Raw genomic sequence first — 21,408 nt, 5'->3', positions numbered from 1 at the left:
GATCAATGACTTTTGTACAGGATCAATGACCGATGTATAGTAGGATCAATGACTCGTTAAAGGATGACATCCCCATTGTCAGGTAGAGAATAACATCAACAGCAGATTTATGTAAAAAGCCGATATACATTTGAAGGTTTAGATTGAAGTAGCATGATGTTAATATGACGGTCAGTCGAGATTTATGCACACCTGCACCAAGGGGTTTACACCAGGGCTGTCAATATCACAAATCAGAAACCGATACATGCAGGAACGTGTGCTGTGTTGTTCTGCTACACACATATATCCCAGCAGTCCGTGGTTGTGACGCCTCAGTGGCCACGTGGCTAGTGTCTGGCATCAGCAGGGAAGCTATGTACAGTCGTTTGTGTTAACAGTTGAGAGTAGACCAGCACGGACATACCCTCGGCAGTGCTGTAAACTTGCATGCAGGCGCGGCGCCCTAAGGACTTTCAGCGAGGTAAGGAACTGTTGTAGTTATGCATTTTTTGTTGTTGTTGTTTTGGTTAAGTTCATATGAACGGAAGCTGATTTATAAATTTGACACTGATATATTATGATAGTGAGAATGTAAAATACAACAACACCTGGCTACATGCACATATAAATGGGTCTTATGGTTACAACATGGTTTGACGTCCAAGGTAAATAACATGTCATGTTACAAAACGATTATTACACTTATCTATGTTTTTAAGCTGGCAAATACTTAAACCTTTTGTAACTGAATTTCAGCATTCAATAGATAAATTAATTCCGGGGACACGAGTCAAATGTATTTGTGCGAAAGAATATAGCCCAGTTACCCACATTTCAGCTGACAGTGGTTACATACGCTGACTTCGGCTATTTATTGAACTAACAGTTACTGTACATTGATGAATTATTTAGAATTATCTGAGCAGGTAGTATTATAAACATCTAAATTTTCTTTACAATATCTAAAAAATCAACAACAAAATCGTACTGTAGTGAAGTTCAAAGAACAACAAGAGCGGAGACACACCATGCAGTGTTTGATCTCTGTGCAATAGCATTTTTCTGAAAACTGATGCCTTTGAAAAATTAAGTAAGATATTTCCAAGTAAAATGCATTGACAACAAAATCTTATTTGTATTTGTTTACTTTCTAGTTATTATATTAATAAGTAAAAGCTCCTAACGGTTGTCTGAATGTGATCTGGACTGAGGTTTTAGTGATTTCCAGCATCACTTATGGTCAGATTAGACATTTTCTCGCCGCGAAAAGCTGCAAGATTGCTGATGCGGCGTTAAACTAAACAACTAAACTAACTCGCCCCCCCCCCCCCCCCCCCTCCCTCCCTCCCTCCCTCACTCACTCACTCACTCACTCACTCACTCACTCACTCGTTGTCCAATCATTACACCGGCGAGAAGTTGGCTCTTGTCCGTCCCGTCTTTCTGAATATTTGCATGAAGTTGGCCAGATGGTACACTTACACACACGAAGACACGGACACAGAGTAAGCATTGGATGGAGAGTAAGCACAAGTAGAGAGGGTCCCTCATGACTGAAGCTATTATAAGTGAGTGATTATTGTTTTATGCCACTTTCAGCAATATTCCAGCAATTCCAGAAATGGGCTTCAGACATTGTACCCATCTGGGCAAGCGAACGCTTACCACTGGCTACCCCATCGCCCCCAGCTTGTGAACACTGGGTGACACGGGGAGTGATTGACAAGGAAGCGCGACGCGTGAAGATCCGGGTCTTCATCAACCCATGCTTGCTGTAAAAGGCGACTTTGCTTGTCGTAAGAAGCGACTAACGGGATCGGGTGATCAGGCTCGCTGACGTGGTCGATGCCTGTCATCGTATCCCAATTCGATTATTTACAGACCGCCATCATATAGTTGGAATATTGCTGAGCGCGGCGTTGAACCACAAAGAGACAAAGAGACAAGGAGGCCCAGTCATACAGCGGGTTATAGTTTGACACCAACAAATTATAGCATGCACTACAAACAAATCAAACCAAGTTTATGTAAGTTCTTGGTCAAACGTAGAGAACATTTTAAGACCAAGATGTAAGTGTCCCTCTGTCGCAGTACCAAGTGAACCGCAAGGTATGCTGGGAAGGAGAACGGACTTGATATACACTCACCCGATTTCGATCGTGCTCTATTTTATTGCAAAACATACTTTTGAATTTGTGATAATCCCAACTCAGCATTTTGTATATATTTGTACCATTATTTCAAAATGTATACCGACGATTGAGAAAGAAGCACGCTGCTATAAACATACTATCTTCTGTCAACGGCAGTTGAATCAAACCTCTTCAAGTCAGCGGCGGTTCTGTGATTTTATACCCTGAATGACAAGTTGTTTCCAGATTCATAGTACATTTGTATATATTCTATGATTTCAATCATATTCATTGGTTCGAGTGCCGGATAAATGCTCATTTTGAACATTGGGCTGTCAACAGACTCTCCAATTTGTTTCAAAAAGAGTTGAAAGTCCTCTGTCACTCTCTGAATTCTTCTTGCATGCAGACTGGGTGTGCCCGGTAAAGGGAAGGTCAGAGGTTCGAATCCCGTCCACGTCATTCACCTGTCTTTTGCTTGGGGGGGGGGGGGGACTATTATATTCCTTATGAATATGGAGAGGTTTTTGCCGCTTTAGATTAAAGTATAGCAGCTACGACAGTCGTAAGCCTGTGTGAAAGTATAGCAGCTACGGCAGTCGTAAGCCTGTTTTAAAGTATAGTAGCTACGACAGTCGTAAGCCTGTTTTAAAGTATAGCAGCTACGACAGTCGTAAGCCTGTTTTAAAGTATAGTAGCTACGACAGTCGTAAGCCTGTGTGAAAGTATAGCAGCTACGGCAGTCGTAAGCCTGTTTTAAAGTATAGCAGCTACGACAGTCGTAAGCCTGTGTGAAAGTATAGCAGCTACGACAGTCGTGAGCCTGTTTAAAAGTATAGTAGCTACGACAGTCGTAAGCCTGTGTGAAAGAATAGCAGCTACGACAGTCGAGAGCCTGTTTAAAAGTATAGTAGCTACGACAGTCGTAATCTTGTGTTAAAATATATCGGCTACGGCAGTCGTAAGCCTGTGTTAAAGTATCGTAACTACGACAGTCGTAAGCATGTGTGCAAGTATGCTAGCTGGAGGTATTTTTGTTAATCAGTCTACATTATATCCGTGTCATCCAAAGCCCTGTATGCGAGTCTGTAATTATCAGAGACGATTATTCAATAGAACATGTATTAGCCAGGTCACTGAGAATGTTCTGCCATCTTCGTTTCCTGGGCTTTCACTCTGAACCGTTTACTGACAGTCAGCAGTGTCAATCTCGTATATGTGACAGCTGGTAATCTAATAAAACGACTTCCAGAGATCACTTTGAAACAAGACGACTCTATGATGATGTGGAAACACGCTATATTGGCAATTATAATACCCGTTACAAAGTTTCCCTAAGTGATGACAGTTGCTGCAACTGTTAAATACTTTTTCCCAGAGATGAACCTTGCCTGACTTATGATCAAGAGACGGGTCATGGGGGCAGGCCTCTGAGCTGAACACTGACGTGATCAACAACGACATGAACGACCCCTACAACTTAGTATAACCAGCTTACATTGCTTAATTTGAAACATCGTGGCATGTCAGAAAGTCAACCTTGAAACATGTCTACGTTGGGGTACGTCTTCACCAACAGGTGGGACCGGGGCTGTCAACATTGGCGGTCATAGAGAATTCGAAGTAACGGCACATTGCCGCCAGGGAGACAGGGAAGGTGGGTTGGGATGTGTATGCGTGTTCAGTCTCTCAGGTGGCAATTTTACACCTCGGAGCAGTTTTCCGTGTTTGTGTGGTGTGTGGTGTTAGTGTGTGTGGTGTGGTACGGTGCGGTGCGGTGCGGTGCGGTGCGGTGCGGTGCGGTGTTAGTGTGTGTGTGTTTGTGTGTGTGTGTGTGTGGTGTGTGTGTGGTGTGGTGCGGTGCGGTGCGGTGCGGTGCGGTGCGGTGCGGTGCGGTGTTAGTGTGTGTGTGTTTGTGTGTGTGTGTGTGTGGTGTGTGTGTGGTGCGGTGCGGTGCGGTGCGGTGCGGTGCGGTGCGGTGCGGTGTTAGTGTGTGTGTGTTTGTGTGTGTGTGTGTGTGTGTGGTGTGTGTGTGATGTGGTGCGGTGCGGTGCGGTGCGGTGCGGTGCGGTGCGGTGCGTGTGTGTGTGTGTGTGTGTGTGTGTTTGGTGAGGGAGAGAGATATGAAAAGTATTAAAGAACTGTACCATTGATCTGTGACAGAGTATAGTGTTCTGAATTGAATCATCCGAATTATCTGTAATCGTGACTATATGAATTATCTCCAACAGTGACGATACAAGGACTAATTAAATTATCGGGAATAGCAACAACACGACACATCGGGAATAGCAACAACACGACACATCGGGAATAGCTACTACACGACACATCGGGAATAGCTACTACACGACACATCGGGAATAGCTACAACACGACACATCGGGAATAGCTACAACACGACACATCGGGAATAGCTACAACACGACACATCGGGAATAGCTACAACACGACACATCGGGAATAGCTACAACACAACACATCGGGAATAGCTACAACACGACACATCGGGAATAGCTACAACACGACACACCTGAGGGAGGAACTATACCGCCTATCTCAGAAGTGACAACATGTCTGAAATCGGGACAATATGAATTCTGCGAGCTTAGTCTTGCTTCTTAAAATGACACTTAGAATAAGTTTTAGAGTAATCTACAAGAAATGTACACATTTTTAGTACATATTTTAATTATCATTTCAAATACTGGTTGTTCCAAAGCATAACTTACATAAACCATTCATATACGTTTCACCACTATTTAATCTTTATATCTGCGTGGACGTGTCATCGAGAATGGTTCTGCAAATAAAGTAAACGTCTGTAGTATGACTAAGGCCTCTTTAAATTCAATGTACACACTGAACGACAGACGTAGGTCAGCCAAGGTTTGCATATACAATGTATAAAGTACATACAAAACACTAGAACAATGCACATCACAATGCGGTGCAAAGTCCTACAATCAACCCCTTGTCTGCCCTTCTCCTGGATGTGACGGTCAGTGAGTGAGTGTGGTCACAAGGGATAGTTAGTTGTTCCGGGGGGGGGGGGGGGGGGGGGGGGGGCACTACTGCTGCTGCTACTCCATTGTCACTCTTCACGTGTGGCAGTTGCAGATCGACTGTCAGATAAACTGTTTCTGTAGATGTATCGTAATCATTTCATTCACCCAATCAGGCCACTGAGAGTTGAATGAGTGACGCGATAATTGACCGCCACACAAATGGACAGTTGTATATTCCTTAGGGTGGTTCTCAATAAGGTTATTTGCTCTGAAAGACAAAACTACATGCAGGAATAATAGGCTGACCCGAGGATGCGGAGCAACTGTGTATGGTAATCAGTATTGGTATTGATATGTGGCTCACTGAGCATATCATAATTGTCAATTGCCAACCAGTTCATACAACAATGTCCTGACGTCGAGTTTTCTTGTTAGCTAAATTCAATTCCGGTTCCGTATTTGTTTAACTTGTAAACTAAGGCTTAAGACTGTGTCCGGTGTGTGGCAACTGCACAAGAAACGAATATTGCATACATGTTTCAGAAAATACTACTACTACTACTACTACTACCATTACTACTACCACTACTACTACTACTACTACTGCTACTACTACTGCTACTACTACCACTACTACTGCTACTACTACTGCTACTACTACTACTACTGCTACTACTACTGCTACTACTACTGCTACTACTACTACTACTGCTACTACTACTGCTACTGCTACTACTACCACTACTACTACTACTACCACTACCACTACTGCTACTACTACCACTACTACTGCTACTACTACTACTACTACCACTGCTACTACTACTACTACTGCTGCTCCTACTACTTCTACTGCTACTGTTACTGCTACTGCTTCTGCTACAGCTACAGCTACAGCTACTACTACTACTACTACTACTGCTGCTACTACTGCTGCTACTACTACTACTACTACTACTACTACTACTGCTGCTACTACTACTATTGCTGCTGCTACTACTTCTACTATTTCTACTACTACTACTACTACTACTACTACTGCTGCTGCTACTACTACTACTTCTACTGCTACTGCTTCTACTATTACTACTGCTACTGAGCTCCACCACACACTGAATCACACGCCTGCTTAAACAGATATGAATGTTCAAAAGTCTGCGGGAAATCAGTATTCCGGACAGATCTCAGTTCAGATGGAACAGAGTTCCACAGGTGTTTACTGGCCGCTTGTTTTCAAGTCACGTGGCAATCAGCTGGTCCTCTTCTGATCTCAGTGTTTTCCCAGGAGGTTATAGAGTTGAAGGGTCAGGGTCAGGGTTAAGGTCAGGGTCAGGGTCAGGGTCAGGGTCAGGGTCAGGGTCAGGGTTAGTAGGGTGGCTTCCCTCAGGTAGGCTGGTGAATTTTCATCGGGTCAGGGTCAGGGTCAGGGTCAGGGTCAGGGTCAGGGTTAGGGTAAGGGTCAGGGTTAGGGTTAGGGTTAGGGTTAGGGTTAGGGTTAGGGTAAGGGTTAGGGCTACTAGGGTGGCTTCCCTCAGGTAGGCTGGTTATTTTTCATCGTTGATCGCAAACTTAGCCAAGTTTAAATCTTTAATTGATCCCATGTTCTATTGGTAGGCAATGTCCTTCTTTCAACACAGTTTTGTGTGACAAGCAGTATCAAAAACAAAGGTAAAGCCTTTTCCTAATCAAGATTAGATGTGACGTAGGAATGTGCAAGGAGTTTGTTGTTCCTGATACGTGTCGGTGGAGCTGTCCTGCACCATTGCGTGCCTATACACTGCAGACATGGCGGGCAAAAGGGCATACAGAGATTCCTCGCCTGATGCTTGGTACGAGATCTGAATTTAATTCCTTAGTCTCAGTACTAACTCTATGTAATGACATTGTTCAACGTCACGTGTTCCCTATCTCACTACTAACTCTATGTAATGACATTATTCAACGTCATGTGATCCTTATCTCCATACTAACTCTATGTAATGACATTATTCAACGTCACGTGTTCCCTATCTCAGTACTAACTCTATGTAATGACATTATTCAACGTCATGTGTTCCCTATCTCAGTACTAACTCTATGTAATGACATTATTCAACGTCATGTGTTCCCTATCTCAGTACTAACTCTATGTAAAAAACTCATGCCAAAAGACGTTAAAAGATGGTACTTGTTGTTACCCTGTCTGGCGATCGGCATTAAGGGGCTAAAAGACTGGTCAGATCAGAGGGGTATTCATGTTAAACTGTGGCATGGTATCTGAGTGTGCTAGCACTATAAATCGGCATCAGTCCGGAATAGGACAAGCAGCCACACACACACACGCGCACACACGTTCATGCACTTTGCTTTTTAAGTGCAAAAAGTCTTCTGCATATATTCAGTGATGTTTGAGTGCATCAGTAATCTACCAGTTGTCCTTCTTGGTGCCCTGATCGGGGCAAGCCACGTTGTTACACAAGGCACTCAAGTACCTTAGCAGTGTTGTCATTAGATGCATGGAGGGAAAGAGAGGCAGGGGGCGCTGAGTGGAGGCGCTGTGTGTGTGTGCGTGTGTGTGCGTGCGTGTGTGTGTGTGTGTGTGTGTGTGTGTGTGTGTGTGTGTGTGTGTGTGTGTGTGTGTGTGTGTGTGTGTGTGTGTGTGTGTGTGTGTGTGTGTGTGTGTGTGTGTGTGTGTGTGTGTGTGTGTGTGTGTGAAGCACCCCTCTACCAGCGTCAGCAACCTGCATTACGAGTGGGCGGCGACCTTTTAGACTTTAAGGTTATGAAGCATCCCTCTACCGGCACCAGCAACCTGCATTACGAGTGGGCGGCGACCTTTTAGACTTTAAGGTTATGAAGCACCCCTCTACCGGCATCAGCAACCTGCATTGCAAGTGGGCGGCGACCTTTTAGACTTTAAGGTTATGAAGCATCCCTCTACCGGCATCAGCAACCTGCATTACGAGTGGGCGGCGACCTTTTAGACTTTAAGGTTATGAAGCATCCCTCTACCAGCATCAGCAACCTGCATTACGAGTGGGCGGCGACCTTTTAGACTTTAAGGTTATGAAGCATCCCTCTACCGGCGTCAGCAACCTGCATTACGAGTGGGCGGCGACCTTTTAGACTTTAAGGTTATGAAGCATCCCTCTACCGGCATCAGCAACCTGCATTACGAGTGGGCGGCGACCTTTTAGACTTAACGGTTATGAAGCATCCCTCTACCGGCGTCAGCAACCTGCATTACGAGTGGGCGGCGACCTTTTAGACTTAACGGTTATGAAGCATCCCTCTACCGGCGTCAGCAACCTGCATTACGAGTGGGCGGCGACCTTTTAGACTTAACGGTTATGAAGCATCCCTCTACCAGCGTCAGCAACCTGCATTACGAGTGGGCGGCGACCTTTTAGACTTAACGGTTATGAAGCATCCCTCTACCGGCGTCAGCAACCTGCATTACGAGTGGGCGGCGACCTTTTAGACTTTAAGGTTATGAAGCATCCCTCTACCTGCGTCAGCAACCTGCATTACGAGTGGGCGGCGACCTTTTAGACTTTAAGGTTATGAAGCATCCCTCTACCGGCATCAGCAACCTGCATTACGAGTGGGGGGCGACCTTTTAGACTTTAAGGTTATGAAGCATCCCTCCACCAGCGTCAGCAACCTGCATTACGAGTGGGCGGCGACCTTTTAGACTTTAAGGTTATGAAGCATCCCTCTACCAGCATCAGCAACCTGCATTACGAGTGGGGGGCGACCTTTTAGACTTTAAGGTTATGAAGCATCCCTCTACCGGCATCAGCAACCTGCATTACGAGTGGGCGGCGACCTTTTAGACTTAACGGTTATGAAGCATCCCTCTACCAGCGTCAGCAACCTGCATTACGAGTGGGCGGCGACCTTTTAGACTTAACGGTTATGAAGCATCCCTCTACCGGCGTCAGCAACCTGCATTACGAGTGGGCGGCGACCTTTTAGACTTAACGGTTATGAAGCATCCCTCTACCGGCATCAGCAACCTGCATTACGAGTGGGCGGCGACCTTTTAGACTTAACGGTTATGAAGCATCCCTCTACCGGCATCAGCAACCTGCATTACGAGTGGGCGGCGACCTTTTAGACTTTAAGGTTATGAAGCATCCCTCTACCGGCATCAGCAACCTGCATTACGAGTGGGCGGCGACCTTTTAGACTTTAAGGTTATGAAGCATCCCTCTACCGGCGTCAGCAACCTGCATTACGAGTGGGCGGCGACCTTTTAGACTTAACGGTTATGAAGCATCCCTCTACCGGCATCAGCAACCTGCATTACGAGTGGGCGGCGACCTTTTAGACTTTAAGGTTATGAAGCATCCCTCTACCAGCGTCAGCAACCTGGATTACGAGTGGGCGGCGACCTTTTAGACTTTAAGGTTATGAAGCATCCCTCTACCGGCATCAGCAACCTGCATTACGAGTGGGCGGCGACCTTTTAGACTTAACGGTTATGAAGCATCCCTCTACCAGCGTCAGCAACCTGCATTACGAGTGGGCGGCGACCTTTTAGACTTAACGGTTATGAAGCATCCCTCTACCGGCGTCAGCAACCTGCATTACGAGTGGGCGGCGACCTTTTAGACTTTAAGGTTATGAAGCATCCCTCTACCAGCGTCAGCAACCTGCATTACGAGTGGGCGGCGACCTTTTAGACTTAACGGTTATGAAGCATCCCTCTACCGGCGTCAGCAACCTGCATTACGAGTGGGCGGCGACCTTTTAGACTTTAAGGTTATGAAGCATCCCTCTACCAGCGTCAGCAACCTGCATTACGAGTGGGCGGCGACCTTTTAGACTTTAAGGTTATGAAGCATCCCTCTACCGGCATCAGCAACCTGCATTACGAGTGGGCGGCGACCTTTTAGACTTTAAGGTTATGAAGCATCCCTCCACCAGCGTCAGCAACCTGCATTACGAGTGGGCGGCTACCTTTTAGACTTTAAGGTTATGAAGCATCCCTCTACCGGCATCAGCAACCTGCATTACGAGTGGGGGGCGACCTTTTAGACTTTAAGGTTATGAAGCATCCCTCTACCGGCATCAGCAACCTGCATTACGAGTGGGCGGCGACCTTTTAGACTTTAAGGTTATGAAGCATCCCTCTACCGGCATCAGCAACCTGGATTACGAGTGGGCGGCGACCTTTTAGACTTTAAGGTTATGAAGCATCCCTCTACCGGCGTCAGCAACCTGCATTACGAGTGGGCGGCGACCTTTTAGACTTAACGGTTATGAAGCATCCCTCTACCGGCATCAGCAACCTGCATTACGAGTGGGCGGCGACCTTTTAGACTTAACGGTTATGAAGCATCCCTCTACCAGCGTCAGCAACCTGCATTACGAGTGGGCGGCGACCTTTTAGACTTTAAGGTTATGAAGCATCCCTCTACCGGCATCAGCAACCTGCATTACGAGTGGGCGGCGACCTTTTAGACTTTAAGGTTATGAAGCATCCCTCTACCGGCGTCAGCAACCTGCATTACGAGTGGGCGGCGACCTTTTAGACTTAACGGTTATGAAGCATCCCTCTACCGGCATCAGCAACCTGCATTACGAGTGGGCGGCGACCTTTTAGACTTTAAGGTTATGAAGCATCCCTCTACCAGCGTCAGCAACCTGCATTACGAGTGGGCGGCGACCTTTTAGACTTTAAGGTTATGAAGCATCCCTCTACCGGCATCAGCAACCTGCATTACGAGTGGGCGGCGACCTTTTAGACTTAACGGTTATGAAGCATCCCTCTACCGGCGTCAGCAACCTGCATTACGAGTGGGCGGCGACCTTTTAGACTTTAAGGTTATGAAGCATCCCTCTACCAGCGTCAGCAACCTGCATTACGAGTGGGCGGCGACCTTTTAGACTTAACGGTTATGAAGCATCCCTCTACCGGCGTCAGCAACCTGCATTACGAGTGGGCGGCGACCTTTTAGACTTTAAGGTTATGAAGCATCCCTCTACCAGCGTCAGCAACCTGCATTACGAGTGGGCGGCGACCTTTTAGACTTTAAGGTTATGAAGCATCCCTCTACCGGCATCAGCAACCTGCATTACGAGTGGGCGGCGACCTTTTAGACTTTAAGGTTATGAAGCATCCCTCCACCAGCGTCAGCAACCTGCATTACGAGTGGGCGGCTACCTTTTAGACTTTAAGGTTATGAAGCATCCCTCTACCGGCATCAGCAACCTGCATTACGAGTGGGCGGCGACCTTTTAGACTTTAAGGTTATGAAGCATCCCTCTACCGGCATCAGCAACCTGCATTACGAGTGGGCGGCGACCTTTTAGACTTAACGGTTATGAAGCATCCCTCTACCAGCGTCAGCAACCTGCATTACGAGTGGGCGGCGACCTTTTAGACTTAACGGTTATGAAGCATCCCTCTACCGGCGTCAGCAACCTGCATTACGAGTGGGCGGCGACCTTTTAGACTTTAAGGTTATGAAGCATCCCTCTACCGGCGTCAGCAACCTGCATTACGAGTGGGCGGCGACCTTTTAGACTTAACGGTTATGAAGCATCCCTCTACCGGCATCAGCAACCTGCATTACGAGTGGGCGGCGACCTTTTAGACTTTAAGGTTATGAAGCATCCCTCTACCGGCATCAGCAACCTGCATTACGAGTGGGCGGCGACCTTTTAGACTTTAAGGTTATGAAGCATCCCTCTACCGGCGTCAGCAACCTGCATTACGAGTGGGCGGCGACCTTTTAGACTTAACGGTTATGAAGCATCCCTCTACCGGCATCAGCAACCTGCATTACGAGTGGGCGGAGACCTTTTAGACTTTAAGGTTATGAAGCATCCCTCTACCAGCGTCAGCAACCTGGATTACGAGTGGGCGGCGACCTTTTAGACTTTAAGGTTATGAAGCATCCCTCTACCGGCATCAGCAACCTGCATTACGAATGGGCGGCGACCTTTTAGACTTAACGGTTATGAAGCATCCCTCTACCAGCGTCAGCAACCTGCATTACGAGTGGGCGGCGACCTTTTAGACTTAACGGTTATGAAGCATCCCTCTACCGGCGTCAGCAACCTGCATTACGAGTGGGCGGCGACCTTTTAGACTTTAAGGTTATGAAGCATCCCTCTACCGGCGTCAGCAACCTGCATTACGAGTGGGCGGCGACCTTTTAGACTTAACGGTTATGAAGCATCCCTCTACCAGCGTCAGCAACCTGCATTACGAGTGGGCGGCGATCTTTTAGACTTAACGGTTATGAAGCATCCCTCTACCGGCATCAGCAACCTGCATTACGAGTGGGCGGCGACCTTTTAGACTTTAAGGTTATGAAGCATCCCTCTACCAGCTTCAGCAACCTGCATTACGAGTGGGCGCAAAAGACCTTCCCATGGCCATTTTGAAGGTATTTTAAAGCGAGAAGGATTAATGTGCACGTGCCCTGACAGATTTCTTGGAATATATGAGGTGATCCTTGTGACCCTGTGTTACTTCAGTGTACGAGAGGAAGTAATTAACAACGCATATACGTTAATACAAGTATAATTATGTCAGAAATAGGGGAATACGTTATTAATGATTAGTGATGATGATAGATTGAGTATGTAGCTGTCACATTGTGTTGATGAGGAGGAGAAGTATGTTTCTTATACACCCCTGGGTGAGAAACCCATTTGAGATAACTGGTATCAAACCGTGACACGTGACGCACTACGGTCAGTGAATGGGGTGACATGTGACTTGCTACAGTCAGCGAGTGGGATAACACGTGACGCACTACAGTCAGTGAGTGAGATGACACGTGACGTACTACAGTCAGTGAATGGGATGACATGTGACGTACTACAGTCAGTGAGTGGGATGACATGTGACGTACTACAGTCAGTGAATGGGATGACATGTGACGTACTACAGTCAGTGAGTGGGATGACATGTGACGTACTACAGTCAGTGAGTGGGATGACATGTGACGTACTACAGTCAGTGAATGGGATGACATGTGACGTACTACAGTCAGTGAGTGGGATGACATGTGACGTACTACAGTCAGTGAGTGGGATGACATGTGACGTACTACAGTCAGTGAATGGGATGACATGTGACGTACTACAGTCAGTTAGTTGAATGACACGTGACTCACTACAGTCAGTGAGTGGGATGACACGTGACGCACTACAGTCAGTGAATCGGATGACATGTGACGTGCTACAGTCAGTGAGTGGGATGACACGTGACGCACTACAGTCAGTGAGTGGGATGACACGTGACGTACTACAGTCAGTGAGTGGAATGACACGTGACGTACTACAGTCTGTGAGTGGAATGACACGTGACGTACTACAGTCTGTGAGTGGAATGACACGTGACGTACTACAGTTTGTGAGTGGAATGACACGTGACGTGCTACAGTCAGTGAGTGGGATGACTCGTGACGTACTACAATCTGTGAGTGGAATGACACGTGACGTACTACAGTCTGTGAGTGGAATGACACGTGACGTACTACAGTCTGTGAGTGGAATGACACGTGATCTGCTACAGTCAGTAAGTGGGATGACACGTGACGTGCTACAGTCAGTGAGTGGAATGACACGTGACGTACTACAGTCAGTGAGTGGGATGAAATGTGACGTACTACAGTCTGTGAGTGGAATGACACGTGACGTACTACAGTCAGTGAGTGGGATGACATGTGACGCACTACAGTCAGTGAGTGGGATGACACGTGACGTACTACAGTCAGTGAGTGGAATGACACGTGACGTACTACAGTCTGTGAGTGGAATGACACGTGACGCACTACAGTCAGTGAGTGGGATGGCACGTGACGTGCTACAGTCAGTGAGTGGGATGATACGTGAAGTACTACGGTCTGTGAGTGGGATGACACTTGACGTACTACAGTCTGTGAGTGGGATGACACGTGACGTACTACAGTCAGTGAGTGGGATGACACGTGACGTGCTACAGTCAGAGAATGGGATGACACGTGACGTGCTTCAGTCAGTGACCCGGATGACATTGATTTATTATATTAGTTATATTATAAGCCATTACCTGGCATGACGTTTTAACACCGTGGCATGTACTCCTTCGTTCATCCTGACCATTACGCATGCTATTTTAAATAGCGGTTTATTGAGAAATTGTATAGTCCTATTCACGCCACTATATACAACACTCCATGTTTTTTTAACTCTTTTAAGTTAAAGTAGTCCAAATGTCCAACGATCGCATTTCATAGGTTTTCAAATAGCGCGTCAGAAAAAAAGTGTTCCAGTGATTGAAACGAAATGCATTTTACGTAAATTGTGTTTGTTTGATCAAACGTAACAACACGGTTTTACCACTTTGAGCTGGAAGGCATCCTGAGAGACTCCAGGTTCCTGTCCGTGAGGAAATAAAGCACTCAGAGACTGAACACTTTTAACAGGATAAGCATACATCATCGAGTTTTCACCCGCATCTCGGTGTTGCATCTGGCTGTCTCTGTTGTAACGACCTGGGCTTCCGTCTCCTGAAGGCAGAACAATTACCCGAGCAAAGTGTTCACGCTGCCCTCCCCCTAGCGAGCCTGCGATCAGGAGTTGGAGTGAGTGAATGTTTAATGTTTAGAGAGTAATATGGAGTCATCTTATTCTGAAGGGATATACACACGTCACTAAACAAAAGGAACAAACGTGTATTGTAGCTATAAGTTCAATAATTCTTATATTTTGTTTTTATTTGTATCTATAAAATATATTTACAGTTTAACGAGGTATTGTGTACCATTAATAGCTTAACGTCGGGCATCAGGAAATGAGTAGATTTTTCAGTAATTATTCTGTATTCTGATAAAGCACTGCCTTGTCACAGGCTAATCTTTGAATGTGACATTCAGACGCAAATTAATGTAGAATTTGTAAATCTGATTGGAATAGTCTTAGTTATCCACAATCTTCTCGTATGACCGACATTGAAATAACACGGACATACCCTTCTTGTATGACTGACATGGACATAACACGGACACACCCTTCTCGTATGACTGACATGGACATAACACGGACACACCCTTCTCGTATGACTGACATGGACATAACACGGACATACCCCTTTCGTATGACTGACATGGACATAACACGGACACACCCTTCTCGTATGACTGACATGGACATAACACGGACACACCCTTCTCGTATGACTGACATGGACATAACACGGACATACCCCTTTCGTATGACTGACATGGACATAACACGGACACACCCTTCTCGTATGACTGACATGGACATAACACGGACATACCCTTCTCGTATGACTGACATGGAAATAACACGGACACACCCTTCTCGTATGACTGACATGGACATAACAAGGACATACCCTTCTTGTATGACTGACATGGACATTAACACGGACACACCCTTCTTGTATGACTGACACGGACATAACACGGACACACCCTTCTTGTATGACTGACATGGACATAACACGGACACACCCTTCTTGTATGACTGACATGGACATAACACGGACACACCCTTCTCGTATGACCGACATGGACATAACACGGACACACCCTTCTTGTATGACTGACATGGACATAACACGGACATACCCTTCTTGTATGACTGACATGGACATTAACACGGACACACCCTTCTTGTATGACTGACACGGACATAACACGGACACACCCTTCTTGTATGACTGACATGGACATAACACGGACACACCCTTCTTGTATGACTGACATGGACATAACACGGACACACCCTTCTCGTATGACTGACATGGACATAACACGGACACACCCTTCTTGTATGACTGACACGGACATAACACGGACACACCCTTCTCGTATGACCGACATGGACATAACACGGACACACCCTTCTTGTATGACTGACATGGACATAACACGGACACACCCTTCTTGTATGACTGACATGGACATAACACGGACACACCCTTCTCGTATGACTGACATGGACATAACACGGACATACCCTTCTCGTATGTCTGACATGGACATAACACGGACACACCCTTCTCGTATGACTGACATGGACATAACACGGACACACCCTTCTCGTATGACTGACATGGACATAACACGGACACACCCTTCTCGTATGACTGACATGGACATAACACGGACATACCCTTCTCGTATGACTGACATGGACATAACACGGACACACCCTTCTCGTATGACTGACATGGACATAACACGGACACACCCTTCTCGTATGACTGACATGGACATAACACGGACAGCGCCAGACTATTACCATACCCCATTGTCTGCCGATACAGGTACCATTGGGAGTAAAAGGCAACATAGTGGGGAAGAGTATATGAACGACCACTGAAAATCCCATATTTACTCACATGACTCATATGTTTATGGAGCAATTGGTCTCCAATCGCTGTCAAACGTGGCATTTCTTTTGTGTGCTCTTTGTTGCTGTGATCCCAACGTGTCGGGTCAGCAGTTTTACACAGAAGATAAGCACGTGCATTCCGTGTTACGGGACGGAACGTCATTTGTGCAAATTGCACCCTTTTTTCTCAATTGATCAAATGTTCCCGGTTTTATCGACCGAATACGTAGGATTGGAACGTAGGATACGCAAAAATACCTTTTCAGACGAAAATTAACTCTTCATAATAAAATATTTAGAAAAATGTGTGGTATCGTTTCTTTTGGACATTAGTTTTAAATTTGTTTTCTGAACGTAGAGAGATACAACACGTCGTAGTAAGGAATTAAGTCAGGGAGAAGCACGGATGATTTGATTTAAACATATTTTATTCAGATTGAAATCGATTGGGAACAAGTTATCCAACTTAGGACTCCCTCTCCATGGTATTTACAAAAGCTTGTACAGTAAATCATATACAAGGAAAACAGAAAAGAAGATGAGTGTAAAGATAACAAGAAATGTACAAAAGAGAGACTGGTATATGTACATTAAAGTGTTACCCAAATCTCATTTCCGTTTAACATCAAACTTAAATCTAATTTAACATTTTTGTTCACGGCGTTCTGTAAAATGTCCCGAATTATTATTAACATATAGTTTTTCATTGGTGGACGTACAATGGACACTTTAATAAATAATGATATGCGTTTTCACATGGATTACCATATTGACATATTGGATCGATTTTTATCTCTATTCTGTATAAATCATAATTTAACTTTTTGTATGTATGTCTCGAATTGGGATGTAGATGTACAATTTCTACCTGCTGCAGGAATAGTGTTCCATAACCTTACAGTTGATGGAAGACAAGAACACGTTGAGTGTTTTAATCTAGTATATGGAATCTCAATAGTGTCCGAATTTCTTAAATTATATGATATATGTGAACCTACAGTGGTTGGTACAATGTCTTTAACATAAGTTGGGGCAATGTATAACCTCTTCTGTTTTATCTGGGTTGTATTTAATTAACCAGCGTTTTGCCCAGTAACACAGCTTGCACAGATTTAAATTTAGAGTTGATTAAACAAGTTGATTGTCTGGTGAAGGAAAAGCCGAGTGCTGTATCGTCAGCAAAGAGTCTTGTTATGCAATCTAGTTCATCAGCAATGTCGTTAACAAATACAATGAATAAAAAGGGACCTAACACCGACGCCTGTTGAACGCCAGCCTTCAAAATCCTTGGCATGGACAGAGCTTACAAACACTGATTGAGTACGATTGCTTATGTAACTAGACAGCCATTCAAGTAAATTCCCTTTTATACCTTACATTTCTAATTTGTACATAAGCCTTCTATGCCATACACGATCAAATGCTTTTGACACATCGCAAAAAAACATGCAATATTTCTTTTATTATCTAAAGATATACACATTTGCTTATACAATTCAATTAATTGATGGACAGTGAAATGGCCTTTTTGAAAGCCGGACTGGTATTTATAGTAGTTATAAAGATGCTTAAATACAACTCTCTCAAACACTTTACCAAAAAAGAACGGATTCGAACCCATGCTCTTTGCAGATCAGCACAAACAAAGGGACGCAACTCTGTATAGCAAGCTGTTGCGCCTTTAATCACCCTTCAGCTTGTGGGATGATGTGAGACAAATAACATTTAAATTGTTGAGTTTGTTTGTAAAATAAGATATCTATATTCTGTTTCAGATGGGGTAAAACGGCCAACCTGCTGTTGGCGTAGAGATGGCGTCACCTTACACAACAGGGAGCTCTTTGTCATCCCCTGTCAACATATTGACCACACACGTTGACACCGGGAACAGCAGCTTGGATTGGAAAGTCAGATCTGTCTACAGTGACGTCAACATGACGTCACAAGGCACACCACTGACGTCAAACGAAGAATATGTCTACACTTTAACTGTTATAGGCAATGTGGAAAGATATTACATGTGGTTCATCCTGGTTCTTGGCTTCCCTGGCAACCTCGCTAGCATTGTGACCATTCTGAGAATGTCACGACTAAAGTCAGCCACATTTTACGTGGCCGTGTTAGCGACCGTAGACAACGTCGCTCTGATCCTCAAAACAATATTCATGGAGCTGTTGCACCACCCCAATGCCTTCTCAGTACCTGGTTGTAGGTTCATGTGCTTCTTTGGACTCGTCACAGCTGCCTTTTCTAATTGGATACTGGTTGCCATGGCGACAGAACGGTTCATGGCTGTCCGGTTTCCTCTAAGAGTAGCCAGCATTTGGACTCTACGTCGCGCCCTGGTCCTCACCGTCGTCTTATTTAGCCTCCTTTGTATCTTACATATGCATATTTTCTGGACAATGGTCAACGCTGTCCATGGCTGCAGCTACTCCCCCGACTACAGACACTTCACCGCAGACACGTGGTACTGGATCAGCGCGTTCGTCTACGCCTTCATCCCCTGCAGCGTCCTCATCATGTTCAACTTCCTCATCGTCCGCAGCATTCAGACGTCATCCAAACTTCGCCGCCAGCTGACCGTAGAGAGGGACGTCTCCAAGAAACCACAGAGGGTTTCTGGCAACCATGACACCCAGATCACCATCATGCTGATCAGCGTAACCATAGTGTTTGTCATCCTCACCATCCCTCGCTGTGCCGTCATCCTCATCATCACAGGGGACCCTCCGCAGTCTCCGATGGAGCAGGTGCGACATCGCCTCGTGGATGTGCTCACCTCCATGTTCGCCGACTCCAACCACGCCATCAACTTCTTCCTGTACTTCTTCGCGGCCAGGCAGTTCCGGTTCCACTTCCTGAAGACGGTTTTGAGTCAGCGACGTGGCAGCACTTACGTCACCAACACCAAGAGGTCATCGACGGTGAGAGAGGATGAGCTGCCAATGAGCAGCTGACCCGTGGCCCCCAGATGTAGGGCGGGGGTTGGGATAAGGGTCTGCCCCTGAAGTCCTCCTATGTCTGCAGAGGTCAAGTAACACCGCAGAAATGCAGTGTCACAGCTACAGTGAATTAACGATGTGTAGACGAATAAAACACAGAAATGAAGTGTCACGGATACAGTGATTTCATCATGTAACATCACAGAAATGAGGTGTCACAGATACAGTGATTTAACAATGAGTAGACGAATAATATCACAGATGAGTTGTCACAGAAATACTGATTTCATGATGTATAGACAAGTAACACCACAGAAATGACGTGTCACAGATACGGCGATTTAACAATGTGTGGAGGACTAATGCCACAGAAATGAGGTGTCACAGAAATACTGATTTCATGATGTATAGACAAGTAACACCACAGAAAAGAGGTGTCAAAGATACGGTGATTTAACAATGTGTGGACGAACAATACCGTAGAAATGAAGTGTCACAGATAGGGTGATTTAACAATGTGTGGACGACTAATACCACAGAAAAGAGGTGTCACAGATACGGTGATTTAACAATGTGGAGACAAATAACACCACAAAAATGAGGTGTCCGAGGTACATCCGGTGCGAATTTACACGAGATATACAGTTCCGGTGTCACAGATGAAGTGACGTAACACTGGCGGGCACAAGACAGTGTCAGGTGACCCGCGTACACTAGAGTCAGCAGCAACAAGACGTAACTATATATGCGCCTTAAAAAAGTTAAGCACCACTTATAATATATTTCCATAAGAAAAGTTAAAAAAAATAAGGGGAAAAACAGCTACTTTTGTTGACAGTGACATACATATCAAAATACAGAAACTGAAGCAGGTATCAAATGACATTTTGTGAGGGCTCCCCGACACCAGTTATTTGGCCACCTTTCAGTTACCTCCCGTGCCCCTTAACGTGGTATGGCCAGGTATTTGCGACAATCAGGAGTAACGTACAGTGTTGCTGTCAAAACCGCCCTGAAGCTTTCAGAGACAGTTAATCAAAACGACACCTGCGTCATATGCAGACATTTCCAATGGGATACAGTAAAGTTTTAGATATATGAAAACAATTTAAGTTGTTTAACTTTTTTTCCGTCAGTATATATAAAAAAAACTCCATGAAATGTGCACTTGGCACATTGAGGGTCACATGTCACATGTGTTATGCAAGTGTTCTAAAAAACTTTAAACGTATCTACCTATACAGGTTTATTTATTCATCGAAAACTCCGACGTATTCAGGTTGTTTTTTAAAAGAATTATGACTCGGTAAATAGATATATGTTGTGGAAGAAACTGGACGGTCTGGGGCTAACGGGAAACATGAGAAATGCTCTACACGCAAAATACTACAATGTGTCTAGTTGTGTGAGGATTAACGGCTTTTACACTGACCAGTTTAGTGTAGGCTGTGGAGTCAAACAGAGTGTTTGTATTATGTGTTATTTAATATCTACATCAACGATTTATTTCGTACCTTAGGAACTCGGTAAAGGTTGACTGTTGACAATGACCGTCTATGTATTCTGTTGTCTGGTTGTCGTCACTGCATGCTGGACGGCATCTTCCCGAGGCAAGAGAGTAAACTGACTATAAAAGTCGAGTTTCCACCCTTGCCGAGCTAGGCTGGTATTATGGAGTTACATTTTGTCTGGACTAACGAGTCTATGCATAGTCCAATCAAAATCGCGCACCGAAATCAAAATCCGGTTCGTAAACTGTCGTGCAGATTTCGATCGATTGCAGGATTTGCAAAGCATGTGCACCGCCAACTCGTTGTCAGCAGATATTTTCCAAATCTTTTCATGTTTTTAAATAAGGTGCTCACGTGATTTGATGCATTTCGCGATGTAAGACCTGTTTTATCACAATATAGATCTTGATTATCGAGCAGATCGTCCTGACTGAGCGCCACCATTTCGTGTGAAGTAAACGCAAGTGATACGAGAGGTGGA

General features: G+C 45.2%; 1 protein-coding gene across 1 annotated transcript; it reads left to right on the top strand.

Annotated features, from left to right (window-relative positions):
* The first annotated feature begins 347 nt into the window (after positions 1-347).
* Positions 348-21,138, top strand: LOC124126808 (probable G-protein coupled receptor 139). The gene is made up of 2 exons (XM_046490334.2): positions 348-463; positions 18,247-21,138. The coding sequence occupies exon 2, from the start codon at positions 18,283-18,285 to the stop codon at positions 19,429-19,431; it is 1,149 nt and encodes a 382-aa protein (XP_046346290.2). The 5' UTR covers positions 348-463; positions 18,247-18,282; the 3' UTR covers positions 19,432-21,138.
* Positions 21,139-21,408: the final 270 nt, after the last annotated feature.

The sequence above is a fragment of the Haliotis rufescens genome, unplaced genomic scaffold, assembly GCF_023055435.1.
Source record: "Haliotis rufescens isolate VD_foot unplaced genomic scaffold, xgHalRufe1.0.p SCAF_10, whole genome shotgun sequence".
NCBI classification, from domain to species: Eukaryota; Metazoa; Mollusca; class Gastropoda; order Lepetellida; family Haliotidae; genus Haliotis; species Haliotis rufescens.
Note: the sequence above shows the minus strand (reverse complement) of the source record. Positions and strands in the feature narration are given on the sequence as shown.

Coding starts and splice junctions, on each gene's coding strand:
- LOC124126808 (XM_046490334.2), top strand. CDS start 18,283: ATGGCGTCACCTTACACAACAGGGAGCTCTTTGTCATCCCCTGTCAAC.